This window comes from Mesitornis unicolor, unplaced genomic scaffold, assembly GCF_000695765.1.
Source record: "Mesitornis unicolor isolate BGI_N332 unplaced genomic scaffold, ASM69576v1 scaffold17290, whole genome shotgun sequence".
NCBI classification, from domain to species: domain Eukaryota; kingdom Metazoa; phylum Chordata; class Aves; order Mesitornithiformes; family Mesitornithidae; genus Mesitornis; species Mesitornis unicolor.
The window spans coordinates 42,704-55,000 of record NW_010157838.1 but is presented as its reverse complement, the minus strand read 5'-3'; the positions used below and the strand labels follow the sequence as shown (position 1 = coordinate 55,000).

General features: G+C 38.1%; 1 protein-coding gene across 1 annotated transcript in view; it reads left to right on the top strand.

Moving 5' to 3' along the window:
• The window catches only part of B3GNTL1 (UDP-GlcNAc:betaGal beta-1,3-N-acetylglucosaminyltransferase-like 1), a gene marked incomplete at its 5' end in the record, with an annotated part of 109,782 nt that overhangs the window by 67,367 nt on the left and 30,118 nt on the right, over positions 1 to 12,297 (top strand). Inside the window, one exon of the mRNA XM_010181689.1 lies at positions 9,328 to 9,423. Coding sequence (XP_010179991.1) covers positions 9,328 to 9,423 — 96 coding nt within the window. The remainder of the gene's footprint in view (positions 1 to 9,327; positions 9,424 to 12,297) is intronic.

The window sequence follows — 12,297 nt, the reverse complement described above, 5'->3', positions numbered from 1 at the left end:
CGAGTTCAGACAAAACTTAATGTAGAAGTAAATGTCAGGAGCGGTGCATACTTGGAGCCCAATTTCAGAGATACGATGTGACCTTCAAACTACCCATGCTATGGGAGTCTTGGTTATAGAACAAGCAGTCACAAATAAAAGGAAATGTTGGTCAGATTGTTGGCTGGAAGGCAGTGAAAGAACCTACAAAATCAAATCCCACATGTAAACCCATCAGCAAGTTATTAGGGAGGCTGAAACAAGAGAATGCAGATAGGAGGGAAAAGCTTTGTAGTGCTCTCAGATCTGTTTTTTCTCAGACTTCTACAAATTGATGGGCACTTGATTTTTATTTCTGCATATTCTCAGAATTTGTTGAGTTCTTTCCAGTTTTGCCTTCTGCACTGTTGAAAAACAAACCATTGTAACAGATCACAGGGTTTTGGTCATGTATTAGGGCCCTTTCATTATTAAAAATGTATGTGTGTGTAAAAGCTTTTGCTGAGGTACTGTTGGGTTTTTTTCCCCCTCGGTTAGTATATATCAGTATGAGAGACTGTATTGTGGTGTAAAAGATTTGAAACAGTGTGCGGGAAGCTGGTATTGGGCTTTTTATATAAAACAAAACTCTGAGAAGTTTTATTTCCCCCCTGTGAAGTACATTGTGTTACCGCTTCTTGCACTAGCAGTGAAATTTATTTTACAATAATTAAGTAACTGATTTTTATTTTCTGTCTTTTCTTTGTTCTCCAATTCACAATTTTAAAGTGATACAGAATGCAGATCCAACACTCATGGGGCACTGGAGTGTGTTTGGTACTTCGATACCCCCCAAAGACTTGTGATATTATGGAAGACATGAGGGAGTGCTTCAGGGTAAAGTTTGCTTTGATTTCCTAAAGAAAACATTGTACTATTGCAGTTGTTAATCAAATAATCAAAATCTGTAGGTTGACATCTAATCTAATTTTTCTCTTTTTACCTATTAAATGTTAAAAGCTTATAGGGGACTAAACTCACACAAAGCAAATACCATTTGCATTGAAATAAATACAGCAAGTTTGCATGGATATTTAATATTTCTCCTGTGGATCTTTTGCATGCACGTTAGTACACAGCTGAACTTTTCACAGTCAAAAGTGATCTCCTTAACCGCAATTCTATGCTTGTTTAGAAGATGCTTACATTTCTTTCATTTAACTGAGCTTCACATGTCCCCTCACTTCCAAGCTGCATTCAAGGATCACCTTCTCCAAGCTCAACAGTGTGTGCTTGCAGCCCAGAAAGCCAACCATATCCTGGGCCGCATTGAAAGAAGTGTGATGAGCAGGTCAAAGGAGGTGATTCCCACCCTCTACTTGGCTCTTGTGAGACCCCACCTGGAGTACTGTGTTCAGCTCTGGGGCCCCCAACATAAGAATGCCATGGAGCTGTTGGAGCAAGTACAGAGGGGGCCACAAAGATGTTCGGGGCTGGAGCACCTCTGCTATAGAGATAGGCTGAGAGAGTTGGGGTTGTTCAGCCTGGAGAAGAGAAGGCTGCAGGGAGTTGTTATAGCAGCCTTCCAGTACCTGAAGGGGCTACAGGAAAACTGGAGAGGGACTTTTTACAAAGGCAGGGAGTGATAGAATGACAGGTAATGGTTTTAAACTAGGGAGAGTAGATTTAGGTTGGATATCAGGAAGAAATTATTTACTGGAGAGTGGTGAGACACTGGCACAGGTTGCCCAGAGAAGTTGTGGATGCCCTTTCCCTGGAAGGCCAGGTTGGACAGGGCTTTGAGCAACCTGGTCTAGTGGGAGGCATCCCTGCCTATGGTAGGATTTGGACTGGATGAGCTTTAAGGTCCCTTCCAACCCAGCCCATTCTGTGATTCTATGCTACAAATTCTATAACGGGAACATACTTGTGAAGAAGAGACTCTGAACACTAGTAGGTAGGATATGAGATGCGTTAGGATAAACCTGAACACTCAAAAATATTTCATGTTTCTCTCTCAAAATACCTGCATTTTAAAATTCACTGAAGTTGAGAATTGCCAGGAAGTGTATTCACATATCAGTTGAACATTAATTTTAGAAGGCAGTATGTGGAAAAGTGTCATATGTTGCTTTTTATGTGAATTTGTTTTCCTCTTTACTAGAAAGTTGTAGAGAAGTAAACAGCTGACCACTTTGTTAATTTGTGGACGTAGCATCATCCACTTTAAGAAGTAGGACAGTCATCCTTTTTTTTGTTTGCTTTGTTTCGTTACACACCATGTAGGGAGATTAAATTGGAGGAGAACTTGTCAGAAAGATGGGTAGTAAAGGAAAATATTAGTAAAATGCTCAGCCAGCAGCAGCATATACTTCCCCAGAGCTGTCATTCCTTGCTTCTGAAGCAGAAGATATTCCTCAGAGAGAACAGTGTGAATCCAGTCCATTGCAAGGCTAGCATAATTATCTTCATGCTGTATATTTTGTTATCTATTAAATATTATTTAATAAGTTACAAACATAGCTGATGTTTTTATAGACAGAAAATTAATACTTTCAAGTAGTCTTCTGAACCTGACAGATTTTATAACTGTTTGTAAAATTGTCCTGTCATTGCAAAGAGGATGTTTGTCATCGTTTGTTTTTCATAGATCTTTGAAATTAAAATTGCTGTGTTATTTCTTTTAATAACTTAGAATATTTCAGTTATGTTACCTTCACTTGGTCTCAAAATCTAGAAAACCTATTCAATCTTCATCTTGTAAAAATACTAAATGATGTGTCCAAAAGTCAAACGGAAAGATCATTTTAAAGAGTTCTTACATGAGCATTGGGCAGTGTTGCTTCTCAGCAGGTTTCTTGTTTGTTCTAATCACAATTTAGTATCTGCTAATATGACTTTAAGCAGATTGTTTTCTTTCTTTCATGGTAAAAGCTCAGCATAAAGAGCAAGCCAAGTAGACAACCCTTGGTACAGAATGCTTCATTTTACTGGATGGAGTAATTCTTCCATTGTAAATACTTGACTTTTTAAATACTGGAAACTCTCCAAGAATTAGAGAGACTTGTTAAGGCATGGATGTTACAAAGACCACTTTTAGCAGCTTACAGACAAGAAAAAAAGATGTAAGAGGTGTTAAAATCATACAGACTATTCCCTTTGCATGCAGCTATTCTTTTGGTTTCAGCAGTAGGTTAATTCATCGTCATTAGTAGATAAAAGCTCTGAAAAAGACTAGAAGAATGGTGCTTGCTATTGGGTTTTACTAGGAGCATTCAACTATGAAAAAGAGATATTCAGCAGTATAGTCGCCTCTCAATTATCCAGCACAATGAGGCTGGCATGGGCTAGCTCACATAAAGCAAAAACACAGCTAATTCAATACGTATGTGTTAGACTGTAAACCCAAAGTTAATATATTTACCTTTAGAAAACTTGTAAACAGATTTCCTTTCAGCAGCAGATTTATTAAAAACAAAAAAAAGGTAGGTAAAGGGCAGCCTGATATCAGCAGTCTTTACATTTCGTTCAAGTAGAAGTATCAAACATAAATTATTATTCTTACAGCTTGTGCACAGCTTTGATCATTGGACTGTGTTTGTGTGGAGGATTGACCAGAGGGAGAGAGAAATATCACTTCATTTTTAGAACCTTTTTATCACCTTTTTTTTTCTTTAATAGTATCTTAACTTGAACCTCAGTTAAGTTTTGAAATGTTGGAAGGGATTGTACTTAGGTGTAAGAGAGCATCTCTGCAGTGCAGTACCCGGCTCTCCAGCTGTGTACTGAAAAGGGAACTAGCTGTATGATCTAGTTATTTGTTACGGAAAATAAGCACTGTAAGTCCCTTCAAATAGTGCTAGGAAACACTAAATGGAAAAACAGATACAGCAACTGAGAAAGCGTCGTCCTACAGCTGCTCTCGTTGGTTCCATTCTTGCAAAGAGTCTGTGTTTGCTGCAAACTGGGAAACATTTCAGCCTTCGTTAAGGCTTCAAATCCTGAGGAAATCATGGGGAGCTGTAGGTCACCCTTTTTCCAGGAGCAGGACTGGAATACCTTGTCTGAGGTGCTGAATGCTCTCTGCTTTTGCTGGCATTAGCAATTCCAGGGCTTTGGAATTCTTTTTGATGAGTTGTGTTGCTAAGTAGAGTTTGGGATTGCGAAGGTTAAGTAATACTGATTTTTAGTCAAGCCTGTACCAGAATTTCTATGTATATATCGACCTTTCAGTATGGAGAGTCAGGGCATGTTTTCTCTCTGAAATGTACGTTTTCCTCTGCCAGATCCCAGCTTCTTTAGAGCGGGGATTGTCAGCTAATGTCGAGGCATGCAATGATGAGGTGATACAGGCAGTTATTTATATGGGCATATGAAAGGATAAAACAGTTCAGTACAATATAAACTAACTGAATGCAATCCATACCAGATTGGGTGTTTAGGTTCCTTAAAGCTTAATAAAGTTTCTTGTAATTCTTTTTTTGAAAAAATCTTACTTGCCGGACACTTTTTTTGAAGTAAGATAAAAGGGGTCTTTTCTTCTTTTCCCTACCCTCTGTACCTCTCTGTCACACGAATACACGCACCTGATTCTGGACATAAACCTGGTAATCTTTAGTAGTAAGGTCCCGATACATTCACTGCTGAGTTAATGCACTGGTATCGCAACACGCAATTTTTTTCTAGGTCAGGAGTGGTGTCCTTTAGCCTATGGTCTGCCTACAGCTCACAAAATCATTGCGGCCCTCCGCTACGTGATTTTTTGTTTTATTTTCTTTCTCATCTTCTAGCATGTTAAATTATGACCCTGGCTATTGGAAAGTTTTATTTATCATCATGTAGGATATGGTTTCTAATCCTTTATCTGTGTGGATATAGATTTCATAAATACTATAGCATAAGTAGAATTAAAAGTGTAGTGTGTTTTGGGGAATTAGCTTGTTACACTGGAAAGCAGTCTGGGCCAGAAAGTCTGGGCCCTTGATGAAAGTTGCTCTTGTGAACTGGTTGATGATAATGACATAATGTGCTACGGTTGTTTCACCATCTGCATGTATTCTTTTGGCACGTTGCTGTTAGATTTTGATCTGCTGGTTCAGGAAACAGAACTTTCCTTGAAGAGCTGCTATAAACATGGATGTCTTTCTCAGTATTGGAACTTAACTTTCATATTGAATGTTGACATGATCTGAAGTGAGCATCAGTGGGGACCAGAATTACATGTGCTGTTGACAGCTTTGAAACACAAATGAAAATCACATTATCAACTCTTTATATTCTTTAGATCTGTTTTCAGGGAATCTCTGCAATAGTTGAATGTAATTCAATAGCCAAACAGTTAGCAAGAACAAACCAGAGTAAATCAGTTTCAATTACTTGCTACTTGATCCTTGGAATAAAACCAGATGACAATAAAAGTTCTAAATAATTTAACAGATATGGTGCTGAAGTAGCAGCCTGTCTCCATCACCTGGAAGCTGATGAAGATGGATTCCAGTTTGGTTATGACAACACTGTGGATTTCTAAATCTGAGCAGGTGTCTACCTTCATCTATAAGCTCTGTAGTTAGTTTTTTAACAAGTTGGTTTCATTCATCTAGATGATATTTAGATAATCTTTACAGCATACAATGTAATGTAATTAACAATAAATACTATTAAACATTAATCTTCCAGTACAGCTGGGTGTGAAAGGTTTGCAGGTCCAAACTGCTTTCCAGTATACTGAATTAACTCCTCGTGCAAGACTGAAAACCCATTGAGTTCCAGGTTGATACAGGACATTTTTTGGTCAGAGCTGGAGAATGTTTCCAAGAAAACTAAACATGGCAGTTACAGAGCTGTATCATAGTTCAAATTCTGCCTTTGATTGATTTTCAGATTAAGGCTAACGTGTTCTTTGTTTCTCTTGTTCCAGTCCACACAATCTGAAAGTCTTATGGATAAAATCTTGAGTGTCTACCTCGCGAATTGAGAAGTTGCAGGTTTGTCACAGTCAGCCAGTTTGACCACTTTTTAACACCCTGGCAAGTGTGTATGACTAGAGCAGGCAAAAAAAAATCCAGAGGAGTCATTCCCATCTGACTAAACCCGTCTGAGATCTAGAATTTCCAAACTGCAGGAGACTGAGGTTATTTTTTCTTTTGTCTTGAAGATGAAATTTCAAAAGCTCTTGAAGGTAGCTTTCAAAAGTTTGGCAGATGTGGCAGTGTTTCAGTACAGTTGTTAGGAGTGTAGTATTTTTCCTGAGCCAGTTCTCCTCCCATCACTGGAAGTATTCAGACAGAGGCTGCAGCTTTATATTACAGCTGGACTGATTATCTGTGGGCAGTGACCAAAAAGGGAAGTCTTGTTTTCTTCTCCAAGACTTTTCCTTCCCCCTCCAGTACGTCAGCAGTATTGCTAGTCTGACCCCACAGTGAACCCATTCAGAGAACTGAGGCTATAGAAAACTAACACACACACACACACACACACATACGCACACACAAAAAGAGAAAATAATAGCTTTCTTACTGATGTAGTGTTCTGATCCAGCTGACCATGGGGTCAGGTGAGTGCCAATGCTGTTATAAATGCCAGAGGCAGGAGGAGTGGGAGGGCTTTTAGATTACTCTGTTGATCATATATGTTGTTATATACAGTAAGTATTCATTTATGTTCATATATTATATGAACATATATGAATATGTATTAATAGATGTACTGTAATCTAGACTTTGAGCATATAGTTCCTCCTACCAGGTTAAAGATTATTTATGGATTAACTGTACTGCTGCTGAAAAGAATGGTCTTGCTGTCCTCCCTGTGCTCGATGCCCTGTTTTCCTCCATCCCCTTTTGCGGTAACACTAGTGTTTTTGTGGTCAGTTGGATCAGGAAGCGGATCCAGCTGAAAACTAAGCTAATGAAAAAAAATTGCAGCTTCACGAATGTTATTGTCAGCATAGCAAGGGACAAGGTAGCACGGATTTGTCCACTGTGGCTGCAGCACAGATTTAAATTTTCTGAAGTTTATTTTGGAGTTGCATTATAAATATTCATATAGAAGAAGCTTTTTTACCAATTTATTGACTCTTAGCTGGTGTACTGTTCCAGTATCAGAGACTTTCTTGAAGAATAAGATCCTGAGATCCTATGTGGCAATCCAGCCACCGCGTCATCAGTCTCTGTTTTCTCTGTGGGATTCCCCTCTAGTGTCTTTTCCGAAATGGACAGTGAGCCATAGAGCACTGCCTGACTTAAGAAAGATGTCAGTGCGCGATGGTCTGCTATATAATCATCACCATATCATCATATGTGTTAATGTAGGTGACATTTTGATGTTTCCTCTTTTCTTAGTGTTTCAAATTTGTGCTATTTGGTTTCACTTAAGTATATATATACGTCAATGGAGCACGGATTATCTAAGGTATTTGGGATGTATACTTTTTGGACATGAGCTTGATTGATTACATTGAGCTACATCTTTAAGATCAAGTGCATTTGTGGTCTCTGACAAACCTGGCTGCACTGAGGAAATGGCATCCTAGCCTCTCCAAATTTCATGTATTCCAATAGGCTCAAGACTTTCTTTTGAAGATTTTCTTTCATTCAGAAATGAGATTCAGTGCAATGCATTCTAGCCCAGCTTTTCTCCCTGCTGTTGTTTTCTTTTGGGATTACTGTTTGGTCATTGTTCGGTTCAGGCCATACTCAATTGCCCTTGTAATTAGTGTGGAGCTTATAACCATGTACTGACTAATCATGTCTGCTCTGGTTTTCTGGGATTGTTTTGACTCTTTCAGCTCCCATTGACTTTTTGGGGGAATTTTTGACATTTAGCACCACTGAAGCTAGTGATTTCAGTTATGAGCAAGCTGCTGGTGTGTTAAGTCATAGCCATTAAGTGACAGGATTATTCTGACTAAATATGACCTAATATTCAAGTGTATGTATCAAGATGTGCCACCCTAGGACCTCTTCATGGAGAGTGGAGTTCTTTCACTGTGTTCCTGGCGTTAGTACACAGTGTGTTTCACCCTAAAGGGGATGCCAGTTTGGTCCAATGATTTGTGCTGTAAGAAAAGTGCAGGTAGATCACTTGTTGAATTTTGCTTAGATGTCCAATCTAACTTGCTTGGAGAGTTGGTCTAAGTGTCTGTATAGAAATGAGTTTGTAACAGCTGGTCTTTAAGTCGGTGTTTGTCAAAATTGAAGTTGCCAGACATAAGAAGGGTTTAAGGAGTTCCATCCCAGATTGAAACCAAGAGGAGCACCTTTAAAATATAAATGCTAGATGCACCTGCCAGAATTTACATTCATGCACTGACATTTGAAAACTTCAACTATACAGGAATGTTAACATTATCACTACAGCATGCTGTGAAATTATCTGCTCATAAGATCAGCATTTTCATTCGTGTTTGAAGACTGGCGGCAATTGTGAGGTTTCTTTCTTCTGCCTCTGTAAGCCAGGCTGTGCCTTTTATTTCCTGTGTAGCTCTTGGAAGCAGGCAGAGTCTCCTGCCTTAGCTTTGTGCATTCTGTTTGACAAGTTCAGTCTCTGGTTTGGCTGGATACTTCATCTTGTAGTAAAGGAAGGAACCAGTTTACCTTCTGTAATCCAGATTCTGGTTTATTTCATAGTTATGTTTACAACATCTTTGTTTAAAGCTGAAAAGACCGATTTGTGTAGTTCCCGGCTGTCACTAGTCAAGAGGGTGAAATTAATAGCCACTCCCTTTTCAGTCCCTATAGCATTTTCTTTCCAACAACCTTTTAAGGTAGGTACCACTGAGTAGCAAAACCATAGTGCTCTGGTAACATTTAAAGTAAGTTGCATCTTGTCCAGGCTTGATTAAGGTGTAAGTGCCTTTGGCAGAAATAAAAAAATCAATGTAAGTTCCTACTTAGTAGAGGTACAAGGAACATAAAATGGAAAATCAGTGCACAACAATTGTAGGGTTAATTTTAAGAACTTTAACTTTTTAAGATTCTTCTCAATTCATTCCCTTCAATATCATCATTGCCGTTATTCACAGAAGTGTCATTTCCAGTATACATCTCTAAATCTGAAATAAAGTTTGAAGTACACTGCATATGTTGCAACATAAGATAGAAGAGAATGTTATGGAATGTGAAGCAGGAAGTGGATTCATCTGTTGGGCTGTGACACCTCAAGGTGCTGGTATACCCTGCAGTTTAAACACTAAGTACATGCTAAATTTTAAGCATGTGCCTTTCTCAGTGCTTAAAATTGCTGAAGGTGAAGTACAGGCGTATTTGCAGGATTTCAGGTGAATTCGTAAGGTCTACTTTCTTCCCCATCAGATGCTGGTTTTGACATCCTATTAAGTAAATCTGGCTTTTTTTTTAACCTTTTTCCTAGGTGTTTACCTCCCATGGACCTACTGTGATCATGCCAACCTGGTTCTGTTCTCGAGAATGGTTTTTTCATGTGGGCAAATTTGATGAGGGTGGAAAGGTGAGTGCTACAGATGATATGTTGTCCAGGAATCATCTCTTTGTCTAACAGCCTATGAGAGGCCTATACTTCCTATTAAAAAACACTAAGCAAGGTGGTATAGATAAAAACTGAGGTGTAAAAAAATTTGGGTGGTACTGTATGCCTGGTTTTGGTTTTGTTTTGTTTTTAAAAACAGTTGTTAACCAAGTACAGTTGTTTTGAAGTAAGTGTGATGGTTGAAGGACATGACTGAGATGGGGTTTGTGGATAAATCTAACACATTTGTTAGATATGTCAGCATATCTGGAAAAAATTAAAGAAGGGTTCAGACATTCCAGCTCCTCTTCAGTTGCTGAAATAGATACAGCAGATCTGAAAGCTAAACAAAAGTCAGCTCATAGTTTTATTCTGAACCTTCTCTGAAAGGTAAGGTAGATTTGGTGAAAGACATCGGAAGAAAGAAAGATGCAGGATGTCAAAGAGAGAGTAATAGATTCTCCTAAGGAGAAAGATTTATATCCCTGAGATGCAGAAAGAAGGGAGGAGGGGAGATCACAATGTGCTATAAAATTGCTATAATTAAATCTCATTTATCCACTTGTCTCATATCCACTTGTCAATCTTAGTTCTCAGGCTTGTCCTTGGAAGGTGTTAAGCAGCTTTGCCTCAAGGACTGGGGCTGAGAGGTTACAAGTTAAGCAACTGTTGTCTGAGAAGTGTTCCTCCACTGACAGTTAGGTGTTCTTTTTCTTTATAGATTTCATGTATGAGTTCAATTTAGTTGTTTTAGGCTCTTCAGCATGTTTACGGAATAAAATCCAGGGATATCTATTGGCGGTGTTTGTTGTGGTAGTAGAAATATGTTGGCAAATAGATTTAATTCAGATGCATTTGGATGCATTCTGGGTGTTTTGGACCTGAGGGGTTTTGCTTCCAGTGCTTTTGGTGAAATTTTAGGGCTAGAATGGGTGGTTCTGATTTTTTTTTTTGGCAAGCCTTCATTTAATAGCAGATTTCTTTTTAGAATACTAAGGTTATTTCCTATTTTATTATTGAAACTACAGCATATTATGATTTTTTTTTATAGCCTCTAAATGAAGCCTTCCTGTGCCATGCAATTGAGTATATGTACGTACTCACACATGCATATGTATGTATGAGGATATACAAATACTATTATTTGGGCTGCCAACAAAATTATAATTTAAAGAGGTGGCAGACAGCGAACAGAATTGTTTAGAGTGATGAAAAGATTTGCCCTTAATTACATGGCGGGTGAATGGAAGAGCTGGGAATGGTGCCTGGCTCCCAGTGCAATCTACATTTGCTGACCCGTGCTCTTTATTATTTTTTTATTATTCCTCATCATTGTGTTTTCATTCTCTGAAGAATGTTTGACTTAACTTCTAGAGCATTGTTAGTAAGCTCAAAAAAGAAAGTAGGCTAAAACTTAGTAACAACAATAGAACAGCAAGCGTAATGATAAAGTTCAAGAGGTTAAGTTAAACAGGCTATTGTTCTGTGGTTTTTGCTTTTAGTTTTGTTTGGGTTTTTTTCTCTCTTTGTTCTGTTATTTGAGGTTTTTTTGGTATGGCTTTAAAATTATCAGTGAGATGTTAAGCTTTTTGTTTGTCCCTACTGTGAAGTGTCCAACATGTCAAAACTCAAGCTTCAGCTGATACAGAGGACCTTCAAACCCCAACCCTGTGAACAAGGATGCTGACAGATCTAAACAAGGCAATGGACATAGGACGGAGGTCCTGTGCTGACTAGTAGTAGTAGTAGCAGTAGTAGTAGTAGTATTTTATATTATTATAATTATGCCTTCATTGTTTATGTGGGTTTAAAGGACACAAAATCAGGTCCTAAATCTCTTAAGATTTAGCGTTGATCTAACTCACTCATTTTCATTTGAAAATAATTCCTTTGAGGGAAAGAAATATTTTCTCTGTGTATCAATAGAGCTGTTACAAACTGGTACTGAGTACTCTTAAGGATCTTATCCGTGTGTATGTGTATTTTCTGACCTGACCCATGATCTGACTATGTTAATTTGATCACCTCCATCTCCATTCTTGGGTTGGTGTTTAACAATGCGACCTGTAAGTGTCATGTTGCTGCAAGTAAACACTGAAACAGGCCAACAAATCTCCACGTTTCAGCTTGTCCATTTGCTAATCTGTTTCCATGCCAAAAAGCTGCATTTCTCATTTGGAATTAAATCCAAACACCTGTTCTTCATATTTCAGTGCTTAGAACAAGTGGGAGATAATTCTTCCATGGAAGAAGTTGTGATTTGATGTTTATGTTAATAGTATGAGTGGACTGATAGAATATAAATATGTAAGTTATGATGTAATATTTTTTTTATTCCAGGTAGGTACACATGCATGCATGTATCTTTGCCTCCATCCAGGCTTTATTTGAAACAGATTTTAAAAAATATTTACAGAGTGTTTTTAGAAAAAAAATAAAAATTCTTTCTGGTCAAGATCTGCCATTTTCTGAAATGTATTCCTTTTATGTAATCACTGTGGCAGTGTCTAAGCAAAATCCTAAATAAATGGTGTCTTAAGAACGTGACGAGTTCGCTTTATGCGCTGATTAACTAAAATGGTAGAGGTGTTATTTATGTAACCTCTGGTAGATGATAATTAAAGCAGAAGTACTTAAAAGTAGTTGATTGTAGCAAGCTCTAATGATGTGCTAAGACTAAGTTAATACAATAGAAATGGTTACAAGCTTATAAAGTAACACTTTAAGTAGTATCCACTGCTAGAAGGAGAGTCATCTGAAAAGTATTTCTGACTTAGTTTTTTAGGAAGCTAAAGGGAAGTCATCCTCCTGTTATCCAACTGGTTGGGATACAGAATGCAGTACTTCCCTAATGAA